We start from the raw sequence: 20,608 nt of genomic DNA, 5'->3' as shown, positions 1-20,608 counted from the left end.
GGCGCGCGCGGCACGCGGGTCCCGCCCCCCGCCCGCGGTGCCGCAGGACGAGGTGGGTTCGGCGCGGCCGCCGCCGGCACCGCCCGGCCCGGGACAGGGGGAGGCCCGGCGGCGCGGCCCGGCCCGGGGCGGCGGTGGGGCGGGGCGGCTCCCCGGCCCGGCGGCCCCTCGCGGGGCGGGCGCAGCGCGGGGCGGCCTCGCCGGCCCGGCCCGGCCCGTCCCGTGCCATCGCGTCCCGGAGCGGGGAGGAGCCGCGGCGGGAGCTCCCCGGGGAGGCGGGCGGCCCGGCCCGGCGGGGAGGGGAGGGGAGGGTCGGGGGTGGCGAAACCCGGGGCGCGGCGGGTCCGCCTCTTCCATTGATGAAATTTAAATTGCTCGGGGTTCGCCGCCCGCCCGCCGGCCCGGGAGGGACTGCTCGGCGGAGGGGCAGCGCGGCGGGCGGGCGGGAGCTGCCAGCGAGGCCGGGGTCGCCGCCTCTCCCGCCGCAGCCTCCGCACGGGCGGCAGCCGCGCTCCGGCCCTCGGCCGCCCGCCGCGGGGCGGAACCCCCCGAGCGGGGCGCTCTGTTTGTACCCGAGCGCTGGTTTGGTAAAGAGCGAAAATGTCGGCTCTCCTGCAAGGTAAGCTGACGCGCTTTGTTTTGCTCGGCTCCTCCGCCGTGCGTGCGCGGGGCTGCGCTGTGTTTGTGGTCCGGCGGCTCGGGGCTCGGCCGGGTGCGGTGTGCCCGGGCTGCCCGGAGCGCTGCCTGGGATCCGCCCGGCTCGGCTCGGCTCGGCTCTGCTCTGCTCTGCTCGGCTCTGCCCGGCTCGGCCCGGTTCTGCGGGAGCACTGGCGGCGGGGCTGCGCTGTGCCCGGGGCTGTGCCGGCAGGGGCTGGGGGATCCTGCGGGACCCCGCCGGCACCGATCTGCCCTCTCCGCTAAGCCGGCTGCTAAAGTTGAGTTGCGGGAGGATGGATGCCGAGCTCGAACGTCTTCGCTTTATTTTTTTGCCTTTTCTTTCCCTTTTTTATTTTTTGCCTCTTTTTTTTTTTTTTTTTTTCTTCCCTCCCTGGGGCTTGAATGTGTTTTGGCATTTTCTGGTCCCAGTAGGCTCCGCTAGGCACTCTCCTTTACACTCGGCATGTGTGAGCGTTTGTGTGTACGTGGTCTGAGTTTGGGATTCCCTGTGGAATAGGCAACCAGCCCACGAGAGGTCATTTTGGGAAGAAAAATTACTTTGGTGCATTGCTGTTGCAGTTTTTTTTTTTCCCCCGTCTTCCGATATTCCTAATGGTGAGGGTGTGCTTTTTGTGATGAAATACGTGCCTTTAGGGTTCCTTAATATAAATCCACGCAGGCCTATCAACAAATGTAGTGCTGCCTGCAGAAGGAACGCGAGTAGCCCGTTTGCTGTACAGACTTGGGTGTTGCAGGCAACTGGGGGCCTTGGCAGGCTTTGGGAAGTCACTGTCTGTCACCCAGTGGGTGTCTAGGACTGGACAGGGCTGGCTGTGTAAAGGAATCACCTGTCTGCAAATGTCCTGTGACACCTGGGCAGAAAGCAGGCAGCTGGAGCAGGAAAGTGTTCCAGCACGTTGCTCAACCAGCCACTCTGAAAGTTCTCAAGATGAGCCCTTGGGAAGTTTATTAGGAAAATATATTGCTGATTGTTCTTTTTAGATAGAATTGGCTTATCTCAGACTGCTGCAGAAGGTAGCCATCTTGCAGAGAAGTGATGTTATTTCTGAAACTGGAAGCTGTAGAAATGTATGTAAATATTGTAATTGGCTTTTAAAACATTACCAGAGATTTGACAGTTCTGAAAGCCTTAAAAAAAAAAAAAGGCATCCACTGTTTTAGATACTCTTTTATCAGGCCAGTAGTACTAAAACACCGTCATGTCAAGTGGTATTTTTAGCATGAGGATCATCTGCTACACTGAGAAATACTGACTGTAACACCTAAACTCTTGGTGTGTGCAGCTGGCAAGAACTGCTCCCTAGGTTGCAAATTTCTGAGTTAGCTCAGGCTAATGTGCTCATCTGTCATGAAGAGTCAGAGCATAAAGGTTTCACTTCACGTGTGCTTCAGTCCAAAGTGTGTCGGAAAATTTTGCCTCCAGTAGTAGGAAAATGTTTGCAGAGGCTGAGTGGGTATGTTCAGTTCTAAACACAAAAGTAGTATATTCGCACTGTGCGTTGTTGTGTAGGTATTTTAAGAGACTTCCATCCCTGCCAGAGATAAAAATTGCCTTGAACTTTAAGCGGAATTGTTGGAAGTTAAGGCATTTGCTCTGTGCCCTGAGCACAGAGTTCAAGGGTAGAGTATTTAAAGTTTAGCTGCGTGTTGTAACTTACTGGCCACCCTTCTTGGTTTTCATGCATTAGTCTGGCTCCAGGGAGACTGAAATAATTTTCTGCTGTAGGCCTGTCTGTGTACTTGGATTGCAAAAGTAATCACAATTCATAACCCTCAGCCCAAGAGATTCCCTACTTTTTCCATGAGAGAAGTTCTTGCTTGACTTGTCCCACAACTCCCTCCTGTGCTGGCTCCTTGTACACTGAGTACCAAGGCAGTGCAGTTCTCTTCTGAGTGGATTAATGACAGAAATTAATCAATCTTAACATTTTTTCTGCTTTTAATGTCGAATAAGAGCAAGGACAGCAGAAAGGAAATATGTGCAAGCCCCCAAGTAAGAGGTCACCACTCTTCTGTTCTTGTAGCAGTTTTCCTGATGACATCTGCCCCTTATTTTGTTTCTGAGAGTGTCCAAAGTCCTCCTTTCTGTTGGCTTGCTCTGATATATCCTGGTTTGTTTTTTTCATATGTCAGCTATAAAATTAGGCATCATAAACCTGCCAATACTCTTCCATGTGCTGTGGCTCGTGCTGTGAGGGCAGGGGCCAGGTTAGCAGTCAGAGCAGAGTACAAAAGCCTGCTAGAAATAACAGTGGGGGCAGGAGGGTTGGAGTGAAATTCTCCACGCCTCAAACACCACCATGAACTTGACTGAAGTGTTGTCATGTCTCTGCTGCTTGGGGGAATGCTTTCTACCATAGACATTAAACTAAAATATCCCGTGTGGTCATTTTTGCAAAGCCTGGTGTTCTCTGAAGTTTCAGCTATTTAGTCATGCTCTTCTGGTCTGTGCTCATTTCCTGTGTGGGCAGGTCCCCCAAGAGCCTTCCACTACCTTATCCCACCCTTTTCTTACATCTGATGAGTGTTCAAGAGCACTGGTTTCATAAAAGTGTGCTTAGGCTGAAATCTGAGGCATTGGTTGCGAAATATCTTGGAAGAAGCATTTCTTTTTAAACATAATTTGAGATTTTATGGCCACGTGTATCCTTGGAAATCTCTTCCTGCAATTATCCAGCACCCCTGCCTCCCATCTGATTTTTGGAGGCTAAGTAACTACTTTTCATTATGGCCTTAGGAAATTTGAGTTGCCTCTAGGAAAGAACTGCTTTCAGACATGCAGTTGCACTGGCCTTTCAACTTCCTTCTTGGTATTAGGGTGAAAAGGGAAATCAGTCTTCACCCGGGCTGTTAAATTCAGCTGTAGTTTGTGTTTAAGAACTGCAGTTTTCTTTCTGCCAGCCGTGGGCTGAGGTGCAGGCATACCAGCTCCTCCTTCCCAAAAATTCTGGGGGGCAGCAGGAACAGCTTGTGCCGAGTTTGCTTGTGTCATGCAGCGATCCTGCTGTCCTGGTCGTGCTCTGAAGGGCCTTTAGAGAGTCCAAGTCCTGGTGATCATCTCTCAAGATAAACACTCAGAGCCTCTGCCTCACAGTGGCATGTTAAAAGCAGAAAAGCTTTTCATTGCGGTTTCTCTCGGCTCCTAGTTACAGTGTTCACATTCTTACCTAGGTGGAATGGATACTTTTCTTGCACCAGGCAAGCACATGTTTTTATGGACTCCAGCCACGTCCTTCCTCTCTCCTTCCCTGAAATAATAATAACTGGACTAACTGCTCTCCCCAAGCAACCGTGTCCTGACACACTGAGTCTGGATGAGGCCGAGGGGTTGCAGTAGTTGTTAAATGTTAAATGTAAAGCCTAAATACCCCCTGTTTCCAATGAGGGGTGCAGCACTGGCAGCTTTGGCAGGCTGGGGTTGGGTAAGAGCTGTCCCATCCAGCTGCTGCGCTGCGTGCCGCTCTGATGCCTGGTATTGGAAAAAGCAACAGGTCTGCTTTGCTTTCCTGCCAGGATGGTGGTGATCAAATGTGCTTTGCATTTGCTCATTCACTTCGTGGAGAACTTACAGCATTAAAGGAAAGAAAAAGACCCCTGAACTAGGACATTGTCATGTATTTACTTTTATGATGTCTTTTTATCTCTATTTGTTTGTGATGTTACTTAGTCCCTCGGTGCGTTTGTCTGGTAGATACAGGTCTTCTGGCTAATATGAGCAGAACAAGCTTTTCCTCCTTACATGGCAGCCAGGGAAGCTAGCTCTGCCTCCCTCAGCCCCAGTGTGTTCCACAGCACAGCTGAAGGTCTCCACAGGGACTTGGGGATTGCAGAGTTCCTTAGAAGATGTGTTGCATCACAGTGGGAGGTTGGGATGTTTTACAGGCTGGTGAGCAGTGAGAAATGGCCACTGTTGTTGCTGTAGCAGAAGTGGTGGATTCTAACATGTTGCAGGGAGCATTAAAAACATGTGAAAGCATCTCTTCACAGTTGTTTTGGTGTGCATCAGCCCAAAGGGAAGGAGTGCTTGTGTCAGTTTGGTGTTAGGCATGAAGCTGGTACAGACATCCTTGTTTTTCTGTAGGAAAAAGTGCTTCCTGGTGGAGAGCTGTCCGTGTTTTTACGTATTTGACCCGGAAAGATAAGCCTAACAGGCTTTCAACTCTTACCTGCTTTTACTACTAAATGAAGCATTTGATTTAAAAAAGGACCTATTGTTCAGCGTACAGTTCATCTTGAGCTGGCGTTTTCCCGTGTTGCACCACACATACTATGTGCACTGCAGCACTTGTCTGTCTTTTTTTTTTTTTTTTCTCTCCCTCCCCTACCTGCAAAACAGTGCAGTCAGGAAAATGGCTTCTGTGGGCTTCAAAGCAAGGATTAGATACTGTCACTGAGGCTGAGTCTGTGGAATACTTTGCTTAGAAAAAGAAAATAAAATCAAAATTGTATTAAAATGAGCCATCTTTGGCTTTCTTAGACATTCTCAATAGAAGAGCCTTTAAATGCATGTTGTCAGTAAGTAGACTTTAAATGCAGGTTCCTCTTCTAAAAATGTTTTCTGTCAGTGTCATTCTGTTCACATGTAAAGTTCCCTCCTGTCCCTTTTTTGCACTAGTGTTCAGGGTGTTTCTAAAATCCAGCTATATTTGGCAATACATCACTCTCTGTGTTACAGGGAAGTGATCACTCAAGGGATTTGGCAGAAATTAAATTAACTGAGGTCTTTAGAGAACATACTCAGAATGTCTTTTGAGAATACACTCGCTCCCAATGCTTTCTGTTGGAGAATAAAGTCGCGTTCTCTCCTGGTTCTTTCTGCGGGGTGGACTTTATAGAACATTTGTGTATTTACTCTTTTTCACATTTGTGGAGTTTATCACTTTCAAAAACAAAACAAATGCTGAAGTGATAGACAGCCCAATTTTCTAGGTTGCTTAGTAACTGAAATGCATGATGTAGTGTGAAAATACACACGATAAAGTAAGGAAATATTTACTGGAACAAACAGAAGATCCTGTGAAAGTGCTCTGTATAAATAATTAAAGCATGTGTTTTTATTTGTTTTGGAACAGAAGGATACTTTCAATCACAATGTTCTACATAACTTTTCACTAAGAAAATTCTTTTTCACACTTTTACTTTCTAAAGTGTGTTGATGCAGTAGGATATGACTTCTCTAGCAAAAGAGTGCACTGCTGCAGATTTTTGGATACTTCTTGAGATGAACCATTGGTCCTTAGGGGTTCTTTTGAGTTTTGAAAGAAGGGTTATTCTTTCAAAATAAGGCCAAGTTTATGGTCTGTTTAAGGTCTGTTCCCCAAGTAACTAGGAACAAAAACTTTAGATTCTTGGAATGCTAGCAGCGTGATAAAACAAAACTAGATTTTAGGAGTTTATCAGTCTTTTAAAAGAAAATTGGTGGTTATTTGTAGTCTAAATAAGCTAGGTTGTTTTTTTTGTTTTTTTCTTCCCTTTTAATCAATTTTAATTTTTTTATTCAAGATTTCAGCAAAGCAATGTCTCAAGCTGGCTCCTCACAGTTTCAGGAAGTCATTCGGCAAGAGCTGGAGTATTCAATGAAAGTAGAACTTGATAAGATACTTGCAACTGCACATTCAAATGAGATAGAGGTAAGGACCAGGGGTGGGTGCAACTCAGAGCATGAGAAATGGGATGCAGGACATTGAGGCAAAGCTCAGACAAGGAGATAAATAACAGATTTCCAGGTCCTTATTTATACCCTTATTTTATATCCAGATGTGCTCTGATCCTGTGTGGAAGAGCAGCCTGGGGACAGTGTCAGTAGAAGATTTTCAGTTCTCTCTGGATTGGGTGACAAAATTATTCAGTGTTTAATCATATTTAGTTATTAAAGGTTCTGTGTAATCTTCAATGGATTACAAAAAGGGAGGGTAAAGCTGTTACCTTAAATATTGGGCCAAATTGTAATGATTATGATTTTTACGAAAGACTTGTGTAGGTATCCAAGTTGGTTTTGTACTCTTGAGTTTTAGTGAAAATGAGCTTTTTCTAACTTCTGGAATTTTACTTAAAGTTTAGCATATCTACTTCAGTACTAATGTATTTACTCCCATGAATAGATTGTACTTCAATTTGTAGAAATGCTTCTGTGATTGAGTGGGTGTGCATTAAATACCAGCATTAACTAATACATTTCTTCATTGTAGCACACTAAAAAGGACCTGGAAGGATTTAAGAAGCTATTTCATAGATTCCTACAAGAAAAGGGACCATCTGTGGACTGGGGGAAGATTCAGAGACCTCCAGAAGATTCTGTAAGTTGTGATAAAGTGACAGTTTGTAAGGAACCAACAATTCTAAAACTGATAATTGCTACTTAAGGCAGATGATGTATTCACCCATGGAATGGATCTACCTGCCATGGTTCTATAAAACCATGTAGGACAACACTTTGGGTTCTAACTGAAAAATAATTATTTGTTGACACATGTTGTATGTGTTCCTGAACATCAGGTTCTGCTTACCATATGTGTCAAGTTCTTTGGGGTTATTTTGTTAGCTGTTCTTGGGGCAGGGCAACAAAATGGGACAGATGTCTCCTCACCATTTGGTATCTTCTCTGGAGTAAACTTGTGTTAGAGGGGAAGCAGGGAGGACCCTTGTTGTTCCCATTTCCCTCCTGCCCGTAGAAGGTTGCACATCTCAGATGAGACTGTTGCCAGCAATCCTTTCTGTTTAATAATTTGAAAGGGACATATGGCAAGTGGGCTGGGTAATAGAGCTCATTTAGCAACTCCTGTAACCTGCAGCAGCTCAGCAAAAGCGATGGATCTGGAACAAGGAGTTGACTGTGGCAGGTTTTGGAGACTGATTTTCTAATGTTGTCTATGTTGTTGTAACTTATAACCAGTAATTTGAGCTGCTGCTGAAAAAGCACTATATATTTTTTCAGCACTGTTTAGTACTGAAATAAATACTTCCTATTAAACCTAACCTCATTTTATTGATTCATCAGTGGCCTTAGGCTGTCCTTTGACTCTTGTGTAACTAATGCTGTAGCTGTGCTACAAATTCTTGCTTTTCCCAGCGTAGTGATCTTGGCATATTGCAGGAGCTCTGTGTGCTCCCAGGCCTGTGGTTTCTCTGAGGCTCTCTGTGTGCCTCAATCGAGGCTCTGTTTCCCATGAAAGGCAGGCTGTCCAGTTACTTCCAGAACAGATGCAGGGCTGCTCTATAAAGCGTTGAAGAATGATGCTGTTTTAGAGCAAGTCTAGGGTTTTTCCAAGGTTGAGTGTTTTCTTTTAACTTCAAAAACATGTGATGTCTCTCTTTTCTGTACTGTAACACTGAATGAAGTGTTGCTGTGGGGAGAGAAGCCTGCCCTCAATGAAGAGGCCAGGGTGAGAAATTGGAGTTCTAGATAAGATGACTTACAAGGAAGGCTGAAGAAAAGGGGATTTTTTTTCAGCGTAGGGAGGCTGAGACTCTGGGGGAGCAATAGGTCTTTTAAATATGTGAGAAGGTAGTTAGGACAATCAAAGGAATAAACTGTTCTGTGTGCCCAAAGAAGGCTTGGGATTAAATTACAGAAATTTGATGCGAGTGAATGGCTGCTTTGTGGAGAGGAAGAGCTGGTGTCTATTTTTCAAGTTTTGCACACCTTCACTGGAAAAACCTACAAGTTCTGTAAAGGCCTGAAACTAACTGGGAAGGACATCTGGAGCAGATGCCAAACCTGAGGTTATGGTGAAGCTCTGATATAGACTGGGGGCATATTCCCAGGCACGGCAAATTGCTAAAAAAGAACTAAGAGAAAGGTCTAACTTAAGGTCCCACAGGGCTGAATGGAGAGGAGCAGGATTAGGAGTATCTCTCTTTTTCCTTATGGCCTGTACTGCTCACTCTGAAATGTGTCCCTGTGCTATGTAGCAACTTTTGATGGGAGAGAGAAAGGTAAGAATTCTGCAAAATCAAGCCAATTCTGGTCTGGTGAGATGCGTGTATGATCTGAAATTAAATTTTGCTTCCTAGCATGAGCTCTAAATCAAGTAGGCATGCTTGATAAATGCCACAGAAGACAGCTAGGGTAAAATATCTGCAAACAAACTTCCTTCCATGCCTTCTTCACTTGATAGTGAATACCCCTTTCTTTAGGGTGATATCTGGACTTCCTGATCTGACAGGAGGTGGGTTTGAGCACTTAATAAAAACTGAGAACAGAGTTAAATTTCTTGATTATTTTACTCTTTTCTCTTTTTTGCTGACCATAAGAGTTCCATTTCCCTACCCTGCTGATCCACCCCTTCCTTTTTAATACGTCAGTCATGTCAGGGACATACTGTGGAAAATGAAAAGGGTTTCACATAAGACACACTTCAAGGGACCTTCTCCCAAATTATGCTTTGCTGAGGGCTTGACTTGTGGCATTATTAGATAAAAGTTGATCCCCTAAGGACCAGAATTTCAGAATTACTAGTCTAGCTAGTGTAGGTAAGAACAGTATGAGCTTTTAGAAGGGGTAAAGTGGCTTAACTTTTGAAGGGCTGCAGTACTGAGTTCTTTGGGACAGATATCCAGCTGTGCTTCTGTTCAGTTCCAGTTGAGTTTTCTTTCCCTGACTATAAAATCTCACAGCATATTCACCTCCTGCTCTTGTTAGAACAGCACAGAGATTGGTGTAAAGAAGACTTGTTTGCTGGTAATCTTGCAAGTGATTTATAATTGCCTGTAGGGATGACCTTGTTTTATGAGGTGGTGGGATGCTTGGCTGCTTGGAGAATCTCACACTGCAAGGAGCATGGCCTAGAAAGCACCAAATTCTCTGCAGTGTGAATTTATTTGCCTGTGATTGTTTTGGAGAATTGCTTTGCTGCTGGGAATTCTGGCAAGTATAACCTTCAGCTGATCCCTAGGAGAGCAAAAAGCATATGTTGAGGTATCTGTGTGCCTTGTGTGGATAAACAGAGACACCCCAAAATGGGCCAAAGTGTGGGTTTCTGCTTTTTTAAATTTATTTAGCAGCTTAAAAAAAGCTCATTAATAGTTTGATTTATAGGCTTTGTCTGTTAGGTGGGGAAAATGTTTCAGGCTTTTGCCCAATGCCAAGGGACTGTGGGCAAATTCTGCAGAAGCAGAATTCGTGATCAGATTTCTGTAGGTCATCTAGTGTGTTATCTGTTGTATTTGTGCTCTGTATGTAGCTTCTGCTTTTTCCTGAAGACAAGTGAAGGCTCCTGTCACTAAATTGAAACAGAAATTATTGCATTGTAGTATTCCTCTGTTTTTCTCTGCAATGGGAGATTTAATCCCTGACCTCCACATTTTCAGTGTAACAACTTATACTGATGACAGCAACAGAAGATTGAACCCATTTCACACTGTATTGGTGAACCTCTGACTTGTTTTTTCCTTCCAGATGCTTTGCTTTCATATGTCCAAAGGCTTACAGTGGTAGCTCGAATAGTTAGCACCCATTACTGTTACAGTCTCCAGAGAAGAAAGTACACTGAGAGTGCCAGTTAACAGGGAGAGGAGGTAAAGAATGTGGACATGGCAAGTGTAACTTAATCCCCTCGCTGTAGATTACAGCCATCTGTTTGTTTGAATTGGAAGCAATAGCAAAGTCCTGCTGGGAGGCCTCTGAGAGAACCGCAGTGATCAAGTTAACCTCAGAACAGCAATGCACAGCCTCAGCTGGGATGTAAAGAGAGCATCTGAAGCAATGTGAGTGTGAAAGGAGCTTGTCTGTTAGAGCCTTTGGTTTTTTTTCTTCCCCAGTGGTTGGATTCTTGTCTGCAGCTCAGGTTGTCTCCCAGTGAACTGTATCGTGAAGGAAAAGAATGAATGTTATGCCCTTACTCCTCCAAAGCAAAACATCTTCCCAATCTGCAACTCTGGAAACAGGTTTTGAGGGTTCATAGAATCATAGAATGGTTTGGAAGGGACCTTAAAAATCCTCTTTTTAAGGTCAGGGACACCTTCCACTAGACCAGATTGCTCCAAGCCCTGTCCAAGCTGGCCTTGAGCACCTCCAGGGAAGGGTCAGCCACAGCTTCTCTGGGTGACCTGTTCCTCTGCTTGACAACCCTCAGAGTAAAGAACTGCTTTCTAAGATCTGATGTAAATCTCTCCTCTTATAGTTTGAAACTCTTCCCCTTCTCCTACCCCTGTTGGCCTGTGTAAGAAGTCTCTCTTGCTCTGCAAGTCCCTTCTGGGTGCTGGAAGGCTGCTGTAAGGTCTCCCCAAAGCCTCCTCCTCTCCAGGCTGAGCACCCCCAGCTCTCTCACCTGCCCTCACAGGAGGGCTGTTCTCTCTCTGATCACCTTTGTGCCTGCCCTCTGCACTGCTCTAACAGGTCCACGTTTCCAGACTTGGGTGCAGCACTGCAGGTGGGGTCTCTGCAAAGGAAGGGCAGAGACCTCTTCATTTGGTGCTAGAGCTGTCCCTTGGTGCTGAGTAAATCTTTCCCTGAACTGTGAGTACATATTAACTAATAGGGGTGTCCTCCTTTCCGGTCTGCCCACGATGACAGCCCTGATGCTCATTCTGTCTGTCTCTGACAAACCCTTGCAAGCCTCCTTGCAGCAGGAGTAGGCTTCTGGAATCTGTTAGTCAAACTCCCAAAGTTGCCTCACCCAGACTGTTCTGAGAAATCACTTCAGTGGCACTGGCTGCAAAGCAAAAGAAGCTGCATATTTCCTCTTAGAACAGTCCCAAACCAGGGCTGCCTGACATGTCTCAAGTGAGTAACACTGTAGCCATGCATCTGTGAGACATGTCATTCCTGGCCCTGCTTTTTCTTGAAGAATTTCCCCATCAGCACGCACTTGTCAAACCCACTGCTCCAAACCCTCAGAGCAAGCATTGATCTTTATTACTGTGGAGCACTTCTCCAGTTGTGTGTAAGCTTGTAGATGATGAGGTGGTTCTGCATCTTAGGGCCTGCACATGGCTGGGACTGTTGGATTGATAGCACTGGCATCCAGCAGTCCTGGTGCTGCAACGTTCCTGCTGGAACTTGACTTCTTGACATTTGTTATTCTCTGAATTAAAGGCCCTTCAAGATCCAGGGCTTCATTGCCAAGTTGATGTTTTCAATGCCTGTGCCAGAAGAAACCGAAACATTTAGTGAGGTTGAGTAATAAATTTTGTGTTGTAACTGATGCAACATTCAGTGAACTGAGTCCTTGATGTGTTACCTCCTTCAAGACTTTTACTCTGAGCTTTCTGTGTAAGCTGGTGTCAGGCATGATAGCAAGAGCATCAAAAGGTAGTTGGCACTTCAGCAAAAGCAAATGACTTTTGAGGCAGTCTGGCCCTGAACTGTGTGTCAGACTTTCTGCTTTTAGTGAATGATTCAAGAAGAGCATAGTGAGACTTGAAAGTTGAGATAATTTTTTTGGATGTTCAGACAGTGTCAGAACATCATGGATGTGACTCACATCCCGCCCAGCTGAAGCTCAAGACAAAATGTTTTTAATCCATTGACAGTCTAATGTGGAGTGTTACTGACCTTAGAGTGGATGGGAAGCATAAATCTGACTGTAAAAATGTCTGTAGTCCTGTTGGTAGCAGAACATTCACTGAGCTTCCTGATGTACCTCCAACACATTAAACCCAGGATCTACCATCTCCTTGTTAATGAGAAGAGCAGTTATTTTTCAGGCTGTTTCAGCCTGAGCACAATCCCTGTTGTTGACAAAGCAAAGCAAGATTCTGCTTGTTGTGCACTTCTGTCCCTGAAAAGTTCTCAGAAGTTTGGAAGGAAGCTCCTGCCTCTGTACTTGCTGAAATGGCAGTGACTGTGGTACTGCTTGCTGTCCGAGCCATGAGACCTCCAGGCAGAGTCACCTTATCTTTAAACACATCCTCTAAGCTTTGCAAATCCCATAGGGCAGAATTTCCCTAATGGGAGGGATCTGCCCTGATCTGCTGCCCATGGTGTCCGGGAATGCTGGAATTGCACAAGCTGCCCTCTCCACCCCCACACATCCCAGTAAGAAATATGATTCTTGTTCCAGTGCGGTGTGAATTTCCATTTGAACCCCAGCCCTTGCCCAAAGCAAACACAGTTCTGAAAACTACTCTGTGTGTATTTGTTTTTGGAAACCAGCTGTGGATCTTACACACCTCTTATCAGAATTAAAGTAATTTTTTTGCAGCTAGAATGCTACAGCAGGGAAACACCAGGGCTTTGCTTCAAAAGAAAATCTCTAGAAGGGCAGGCTAAAGGATAATTGTATTGATCCTGCTCTAACAGTTTGGGCATGTTTCTTACTGTAGCATTGTTACCATTATTTCTTTGACTTGGGTGCTTTGAATTAGGGAACAGCAGTGCCTAATGTGAGGCATGCTGTCATTACGAGCCTGATTTTGCTCTCCATCACTAGCCCTAAATAGCCAGTAGCCCAGACTCTGTTTTTAAACCTGTAGGAAACAGCTGCCAGTGAGGTAGAAGACTTTCTGTAAGGTTTATTCAGAGCTGGATGGACACATCCTGAAAACAGCAGAATAAGAACTAGGAACTTTCTTCCATTCTGTATCATGCTGTCAGGAGAAATTAGTTGTATTAGACTAGTGGTTGGAATAAGAATTAGTTTAGACTGAGTTAAAGAACCAACCTTTTGCCAAGAATGTTGCCTTTGACATAAAAGAGAAAATCTATGAGTTTAAGCTGCTCAGGGAAGGAAAGTTATATGTCTTGCATGTAGAGCCTGGTTCTTAACTTGTGGCCTGACTGAAGAGGGGAGAAGGGCTATCTTATGGGACAGTGAGTTAGATGTTTCCCAAGGAAACCCCCTCCCCTTCTGCAGGGCAAGAACAGGGCTGTGGTGAGTGGCATAACTGGCCTGACTGCTTCCTTCCCCATCTTGGCTGTTGAGTCAGTTCTCCAAACCTGGAAGAGCAGAGGCATCTTCTCATCTGAATGAAGCTGCTGGTGACTGGTGTCACAAAGCCTATAGAACCTCTTGAGAAAAGAGGTTTTTGTAGTAGCAAATCAGGTTATTTGCATCATAACAAACCAATTATTGTAGACTCATTTTTGCAGATGTTCTTTAGTGTCATAAGGCATATGAATAAATGTGGGTTTTATCACCAGATTTAAAGTTTTGAAAGTTTTTAGAAGAAAACAATTTCTTTCCAAATATCTGACGACTGGTTTTTTTGTTTGGTTTTTTATTTGCTTGTTTGTTTTCCCAGATCCAGCCCTATGAGAAGATCAAGGCAAGAGGCCTGCCTGATAACATTGCTTCTGTCCTGAACAAGCTGGTGGTTGTGAAGCTCAATGGTGGTTTGGGCACCAGCATGGGCTGCAAAGGGCCCAAGAGCCTCATCGGGGTGCGGAATGAGAACACCTTCCTGGACCTGACCGTTCAGCAGATTGAGGTAATGTTTGATGAGCTTTCCTCGCTGCGTTGGAGGGAGCAAGACACACTGAGCTGCTCCTGCATGACTTGTTAAGAGGGATCAGGTGGAGGCTTGCCAAAAGGAAGAGGAGAGGGAAGAGAGGTCTGCTTGCAGTGCTGGGGTGAAGCGGAGAATTCCTTTGGGAAGAATGGACATGGAAGGGATGGAGCAGGCAGTGATTGAGCTCTGCCTCCCCTCACATGTGTTAGCACAAGTGTGATCCAGCCTGTGTGCACCAGCCTGGCTGGGGGTTGTGTCCAGGAGCACAGGCAGTCACACTGTAGAGCTTGTCTGGTCTGGCCTGGGTAGTTCCTGGGCTTGTTTCCGACTCCTCCAGCTGCAAGTTTATCTTTTCAAAAAAGGGGTTTTTTTATGTTCATTAGAACAAAGCTTTTCACAGCAGCTCCAAGTTCCTTGATGAATTTAAACTCTTGTGCTGGAAGAGATTGCTGGCATTTTCCTCTGAAGAAGGAAGAGTAAAAGAAAATAACAGCTGCTTATGTTATTTGGATATGGGAGAGGACATTTTGGCTTATGTTTTTAATGCTGAATATTCCTCTTACAGCACATAATGAAGACAGTTATTAGAGTAGGAAATGGGGTGTGCCTGTTCCGTGGCTTCTGGAGTGCCAACAATTTTTGCCTCAGTGTGATGCTGTTTGGAGTGACTCTCCCATGTGTGTTAGATGATTCTATAGCAGACGTAGGGCTGCACCAGTTGGATGTACATTTTCTCCCAAGGGTCACTGTGGAAGTTTCTGACTCCACCAAAGTGTAATGATCCCAAACACTCCCCAGATGAGGGTGAGCTGATACACAAAGCGTAAAACTCACTCAAGTGTCTTTTTTTTTTTTTTTTTCTCCCCTGCACATTCTGTTTTTGGTAGGACACTGCTAGTGATCTCCAGGTTTTTTGCCTCTGCTGTGCACATGGAAATGGTCTTGTGTATTTCAGCTCCATTCCATAGATTGCCAAATAATTAACATGGTGACATTTTGTTTACTCTATACTCTTGATGTAATTGTCCATCTCTCAGCCTGCCAAGAAGGCATGGAAGTGCTTCCTGTGCAGAGGCAGTGTGGAAGTGTCACCTTGACAGACTGCAACAATTTGATGGAAAACATGCCTTTTATAATGAACAGCAGCTAAAACTTAAAATTATAATTTTGTGGTGTTGTGGTTTTCAAATATTAGATCTCAATGCATTTTTGAAAACAAAGATTCATTAATTAAAGGTACATTAATTTATGTGGGTCTTAACTTTACACCTAACAAGGGTTTATTTTCCTTTACCTGATTTATTATCCTTTCTGTCAGCATAAGTGCATCTCTTTTTTTCTCTCATGCATTCATTATTTCCAGTCTGTTTTACCTAATTTCTTTCTCCCAAAATCTCAGGTGTCAGGAGTTAAAGCTAATAATACATGCTGAATTTACCATTTATTTCCCATCTCAGCATTTAAACAAATCCTACAACACCGATGTTCCTCTGGTTCTCATGAATTCCTTCAACACAGATGACGACACAAAGAAAATCCTGCAGAAATACAGTCACAGCCGTGTGAAGATATATACTTTTAATCAAAGCAGGTACCAAAAAAATCCTCCACTTGGGCTATGATAAAACTAGCTTGTTTCTCCATATTCCAAATGGGGTGGATTTCAGTTTGAGGTGCTGGGGTGGCAATAGGGTTCTCTGTATCCATGTTCAGTGTCTTGGGCCTTGTGGAGTGTTTGGCAGAGTCAAGGGCAATGTATTAAAATTGGGGAGAGAAGGGTGTGTGAGCCCCACTGTCTAAGGAATGTACAAATAGTGGTGTACTGGATGCTGGCCACTTGATTCCTGAATTTGCTTTTAGCATCCCTGGGCTTTGCAGGGAGACAGACCATGGTTCCTTGTGAAGAACAAACTAATCCAGGTGACTGCTGGGGTCAGAGGTGTGTTTGATATGCTCTGAACCTGCCTGTCAGTGGAAAGTTGGTTTGCAGCATGGTCTGAGAACTTCAAGTGGCTTTAAATCCTTGAGTGGACAGATTGCATTCTGTAGCTTCTCAGTGACACCTCAGAATTTGGATGGATCTTCTCATTCAGAGTGCGCAGAGTAACCTGGAAGGTACACCTCCAAAAGCCCATGGAGTTGCACCTTTACAGCTGTATTTTCTTTACTCTAGTCTGACACTGGTGAGAACTTGACAAGACCCACTGTCTTTGCAGGTATCCCAGAATTAACAAGGAAACTCTGCTGCCCATAGCCAAGGATGTCTCTTACTCAGGAGAGAACACGGAGTGCTGGTACCCTCCAGGCCATGGAGACATCTATGCCAGCTTCTACAACTCTGGTCTGCTGGACAACCTCATTGCAGAGGGGAAGGAATATATTTTTGTGTCCAATATAGATAATTTGGGTGCCACTGTGGACCTTTACATTCTTAACCACCTTATGAACCCACCCAATGGAAAACGCTGCGAATTTGTCATGGAAGTCACAAACAAAACCCGGGCAGATGTGAAGGTAAAGGGAGATGGGTGTGAGTCTGTCTGAGTGTGTTGGTGGCCATCTCCAGCCTCCTCTGAATCCATGGATTCACACAAACATCCAGTCTCCTCACAGCTATTTTAGGCACCATTTAACACATCAGCTCGGATCTAATTTTGGGATGCACAAAATCAGCAAGTTTAGGAAGTTCTAATTTGTGGAACAGATTTGATTTGTGTTCTGGGCAGCAGCAGACAGGGACAGCCTGGACTGGAGTGATTTGTGCAGGGTGCAGGTTACCACCTCTGCACCTTCTCCAAACTGTCATGTACACAGGGGGAGAAGCTTGAAGGCAGAAGCTCAAAAACAGCACCGAGGGCTGGGATGCAGCAGTTGTGTCTCACAGAAAGCTGCCTAAGCCACTTCCCAACCCAGCACTGCACAACTCTGTGTGGCACAGCTGCCCATCTGCTCCTGCCCTAACCCCTGCCTTTGTACAAAGCCCAGGAGTGACTTTTGTCAGAGGTTTATGACATGTATCAAACACTTGTAGCCTGCAGTAATTTGTCCTGCAACTGTGCTCTGCCTGTGTTCTTTCATACATCAGAATGGGCATTTGGATTTTCTCTGTATTCATTAGGGAAGCTCTTACTTAGCCCTACAAATGCACAGAAACGCACTGTAAGAATACTTAGATTTAACTTAGCTTTTGCTCCATCATCTAACAAAGCACTGCTGAGGGTGGTTTTTGACAACAGTGGCATTTGCAAAATATTCTCAGCAGCTTTCATGAAAGGAATTAACTGTCTTGGAGTGCTGAAATATGATCGTTGGACAGTCCTAGCTGTACTTTAAACATGCTCTATAATTAGTAACCTGGTAGCTGGTTACTAAAAACAAGAAACGTGTTTTCTCTGGGGTTCAACTTTAAATGCCAACAGACCAGTGCATCTGTCTGGGCTGAGGGGAGGATTTTTCTGGCTTCTCATGAACAGGACTTAAAACCTCTCATTTTCCCCTTGCAGGGTGGCACGCTGACGCAGTACGAGAATAAGCTGAGGCTGGTGGAGATAGCTCAGGTCCCTAAAGCACACGTGGATGAATTCAAGTCTGTGTCAAAATTCAAAATATTCAATACCAACAATTTGTGGATCGCTCTGTCTGCAATCAAAAGGCTGCAAGAGAAAAACGCCATTGACATGGAGATCATTGTTAACCCAAAGGTAATCAGCTGGCAAGGGTTTAGAGGACACTGACCCAAACAGAGTTCATTTCTGGGTGGGTAACAGGCACTGCTGCCCTCACAGAGCACTCTGGAGGTGTTCACCTGAGCTTTCCCTTCCAGACTCTGGATGGAGGCTTGAATGTTATCCAGCTGGAGACTGCAGTCGGTGCTGCTATCAAGAGTTTTGAGAACTCTCTGGGGATAAACGTACCTCGTAGTCGTTTCCTGCCTGTGAAGACCACCTCAGATCTCTTGCTCGTGATGTCCAATTTGTACAGCCTTAACGCGGGGTCTCTAACCATGAGCGAGAAGCGCGAATTCCCAACAGTGCCTCTTGTCAAACTGGGAAGCTCCTTCACAAAGGTAAACTCCTGCAGTTCACCTCTTGGCACAAAGATACAGCTCATAGCTATACATGAGAAGTGAGGTTTATTTATCTACCTCTGCCCACCTGGGCCTTCCCTTTAGCTCTTTGTTAAGGCTGTGAGAATAGAGATACTGGGTGCTCCTGTACCTCAGCTGAGCAATGGGAGGCTGCCTGTGGTGGGAAACCTCCCTACTGTTCCTCACCCTTATCTCCAAAAGAAATTACAAAGTAGCAACTTCTATATTGATACAGCTGGAGATTATAGGAAGGTTCCTGAGAAGTGTTCAAGAGGCTCCCATGCTTGTCTTAATCCACAGATGGCTTTAAAAGTGCCTCTGTTATTTCTTCTTTCCAAAAGGTTCAAGATTACCTGCGGAGGTTTGAAAGTATTCCAGATATGCTGGAGCTGGATCATCTCACGGTTTCAGGTGATGTTACCTTTGGAAAGAATGTTTCATTAAAGGTGAGTGTGCAGTGGGGATGTCCCTGCAATAAATACCACTGATCTCTGCTCCTTACCCATTGATCCTGAGGCAGTGCCTGTACACAGAGTCCATAGGAGCACTCCTGGGTATTGGGGAACTGGCCATGGCTGGACAGTGACCCTTGTGATGGAGTGCAGCATGTTGCTGCCAGAGCTGCTGCTCCCTGCAGGCCCAGGCAGAGAGATTTATTAATGAACCTTGAAAGCACCACAGACCTCTCATCTCTGTTCAAACACTGCTGCCACCTCTGTCCTTTGGCTCAGCCAGGCATGTCCCACCTCCCCTCCCAGGCTGGCCTTACCACCCCTTTTCAGGCTCTTTCTCATCACTTTGGGGTTCTTGATTTATTAGTAAATGGTGGAGCTGAGCAAGTCAGTTTCTCTCTTAAAGTCTTCCTTAGAATCTTGCTAGTCTTGGCAGCACCTGCAGTTCTGTAGGGCAGTTCAGCAGGTGACAGGGGTGGAAGGTGTGGCTGCATCACCTGGCACAGGCTCTGGGCTCTGAGCTGTCCCTCTGTGCCCACATTTGCTGTTCAGCTGGATCAGGGGCCTTCCTGGAACACACACAGGGATGGGGTAACGTTTTTCCACCTCAAAGCAAGCAGACATGACTAGAGGCCTTAGAGCAATCATGTCTTCAAAGAAGTTATCAGTTCTGCTTGTAGGCTGATAGAATCTAGTATGGTAATTACGGAGGTTCCAGTAATGCTTGTTTAAAACCTTTGTTCTGGGGGATAAAAAACCCCAAATGTCTATGCAGAAACAATACAACTAAATGCATTCAGGCTCTGGCTGTGGTACAGCTGACACCTGACTGCTCCTCCAGACAACCCATTCCCTCCTTCCACATCATCAGGCAACAGGTTTCTGAACACTTGTTTTCTTCTCTGTAAACACAGGGAACAGTCATCATCATTGCAAACCACGGTGACAGGATTGACATCCCAGCTGGAGCTCTACTAGAGAACAAAATCGTATCTGGCAACCTGCGGATCCTGGACCACTGAGTCCAGGGAGAGGGCACGGTCAGGGCTGGGGCTGCTGTGCCAATCCAGCCTCAGCGTGGAAGAACCTTTTAAGCATTAGAAATCTAAGTACAGAGAGGGCCTATGCTTTGTCATCTTCACAGTACCCTGCAGTATTAATTTAAAATTAATTTCTCTTGCTTATCTTTAAGCAGCCACATAGCGCCATGGATGTGCGTAAGTAATGCTTCAGTCCTTAAAGAGATTCTGTAACTCAGTTAATACAACCTTGAAGTGCAATACTGTTTGTCTTGCTGGAAGATGGACAGATCTTCTTTGATAAGAAGTTCAGAGGCTTGCCTCGACCATTCAGTAGTTTTGAATTGCTTGTAACTGCAGAAATAAAGCTGTGAAGCAATACACGTGGGACAACATGGTTGGCAACTCCTGTGACGTTTTAGGAAGACACAGTTGAAAACCAAAAGTTTCACTACTGCTAAACAGGCTCTTAAAACCCTGTATTTCATGTGCTCACAAGCTGTAGCCCTCTTCAACCCCCCCCAAAGTACAAGTGGGATGTCCTGTCCCAGTTGTACATCGAGGTACTGGGGTAAGGCTGTCAATACCTCCATTTCCGTATCGTGAGAGTGGGAATCATCCGTGTTCCAAACTTGCCCAAAGAATCCAATACTTGAGAAAAATGCCTCAGTAGCCACGTGTGGTGTTTGCTTTTTCACATCCCATTTAAGACTGGATCTCCTGTTAATATCTTAATCCTTGATCTGCCCTCTTTTTTTCAACAAATGGATCACGTTGACTACACCTATGTTCATATTGTCACAGCCATGTATGTTAATTTATCTTCTCCTGAGTTTCTAAATTTGTACAGGAATTGAAATCCCTGTCCTGATCACTATTGATTTCTTAATGTTTCTCTTGTATTTACATGCAGACAACTTTATTTTATAAGCTTAGTATAACACTGGTATGTATCATTAAAGAAGTTGGTCTTTAAAAACAAC

At 45.2% G+C, this 20,608-nt stretch overlaps 1 protein-coding gene across 2 annotated transcripts; it reads left to right on the top strand.

The window, feature by feature from the left end:
• Positions 1 to 31: 31 nt before the first annotated feature.
• UGP2 (UDP-glucose pyrophosphorylase 2) lies at positions 32 to 20,607 on the top strand. Of its 2 annotated transcripts, none has more exons than XM_085054337.1 (10): positions 32 to 52; positions 6,181 to 6,308; positions 6,867 to 6,974; positions 13,861 to 14,046; positions 15,525 to 15,658; positions 16,284 to 16,581; positions 17,571 to 17,768; positions 17,891 to 18,133; positions 18,496 to 18,600; positions 19,521 to 20,607. In XM_085054337.1, the coding sequence occupies exons 2-10, from the start codon at positions 6,195 to 6,197 to the stop codon at positions 19,626 to 19,628; spliced, it is 1,494 nt and encodes a 497-aa protein (XP_084910463.1). In that variant the 5' UTR covers positions 32 to 52; positions 6,181 to 6,194; the 3' UTR covers positions 19,629 to 20,607. The 2 variants fall into 2 exon arrangements, with proteins under 2 accessions (XP_084910463.1, XP_084910462.1); XM_085054336.1 differs by lacking the exon at positions 32 to 52 and adding an exon at positions 369 to 619.
• The last annotated feature ends 1 nt before the right edge of the window (position 20,608 follows it).

This window comes from Lichenostomus cassidix, chromosome 3, assembly GCF_008360975.1.
Source record: "Lichenostomus cassidix isolate B80296 chromosome 3, HeHo_3.0, whole genome shotgun sequence".
Lineage (NCBI taxonomy): Eukaryota > Metazoa > Chordata > Aves > Passeriformes > Meliphagidae > Lichenostomus > Lichenostomus cassidix.
The sequence above is the reverse complement of the archived record's forward strand: the minus strand, read 5'-3'. Positions and strand labels throughout refer to the sequence as shown.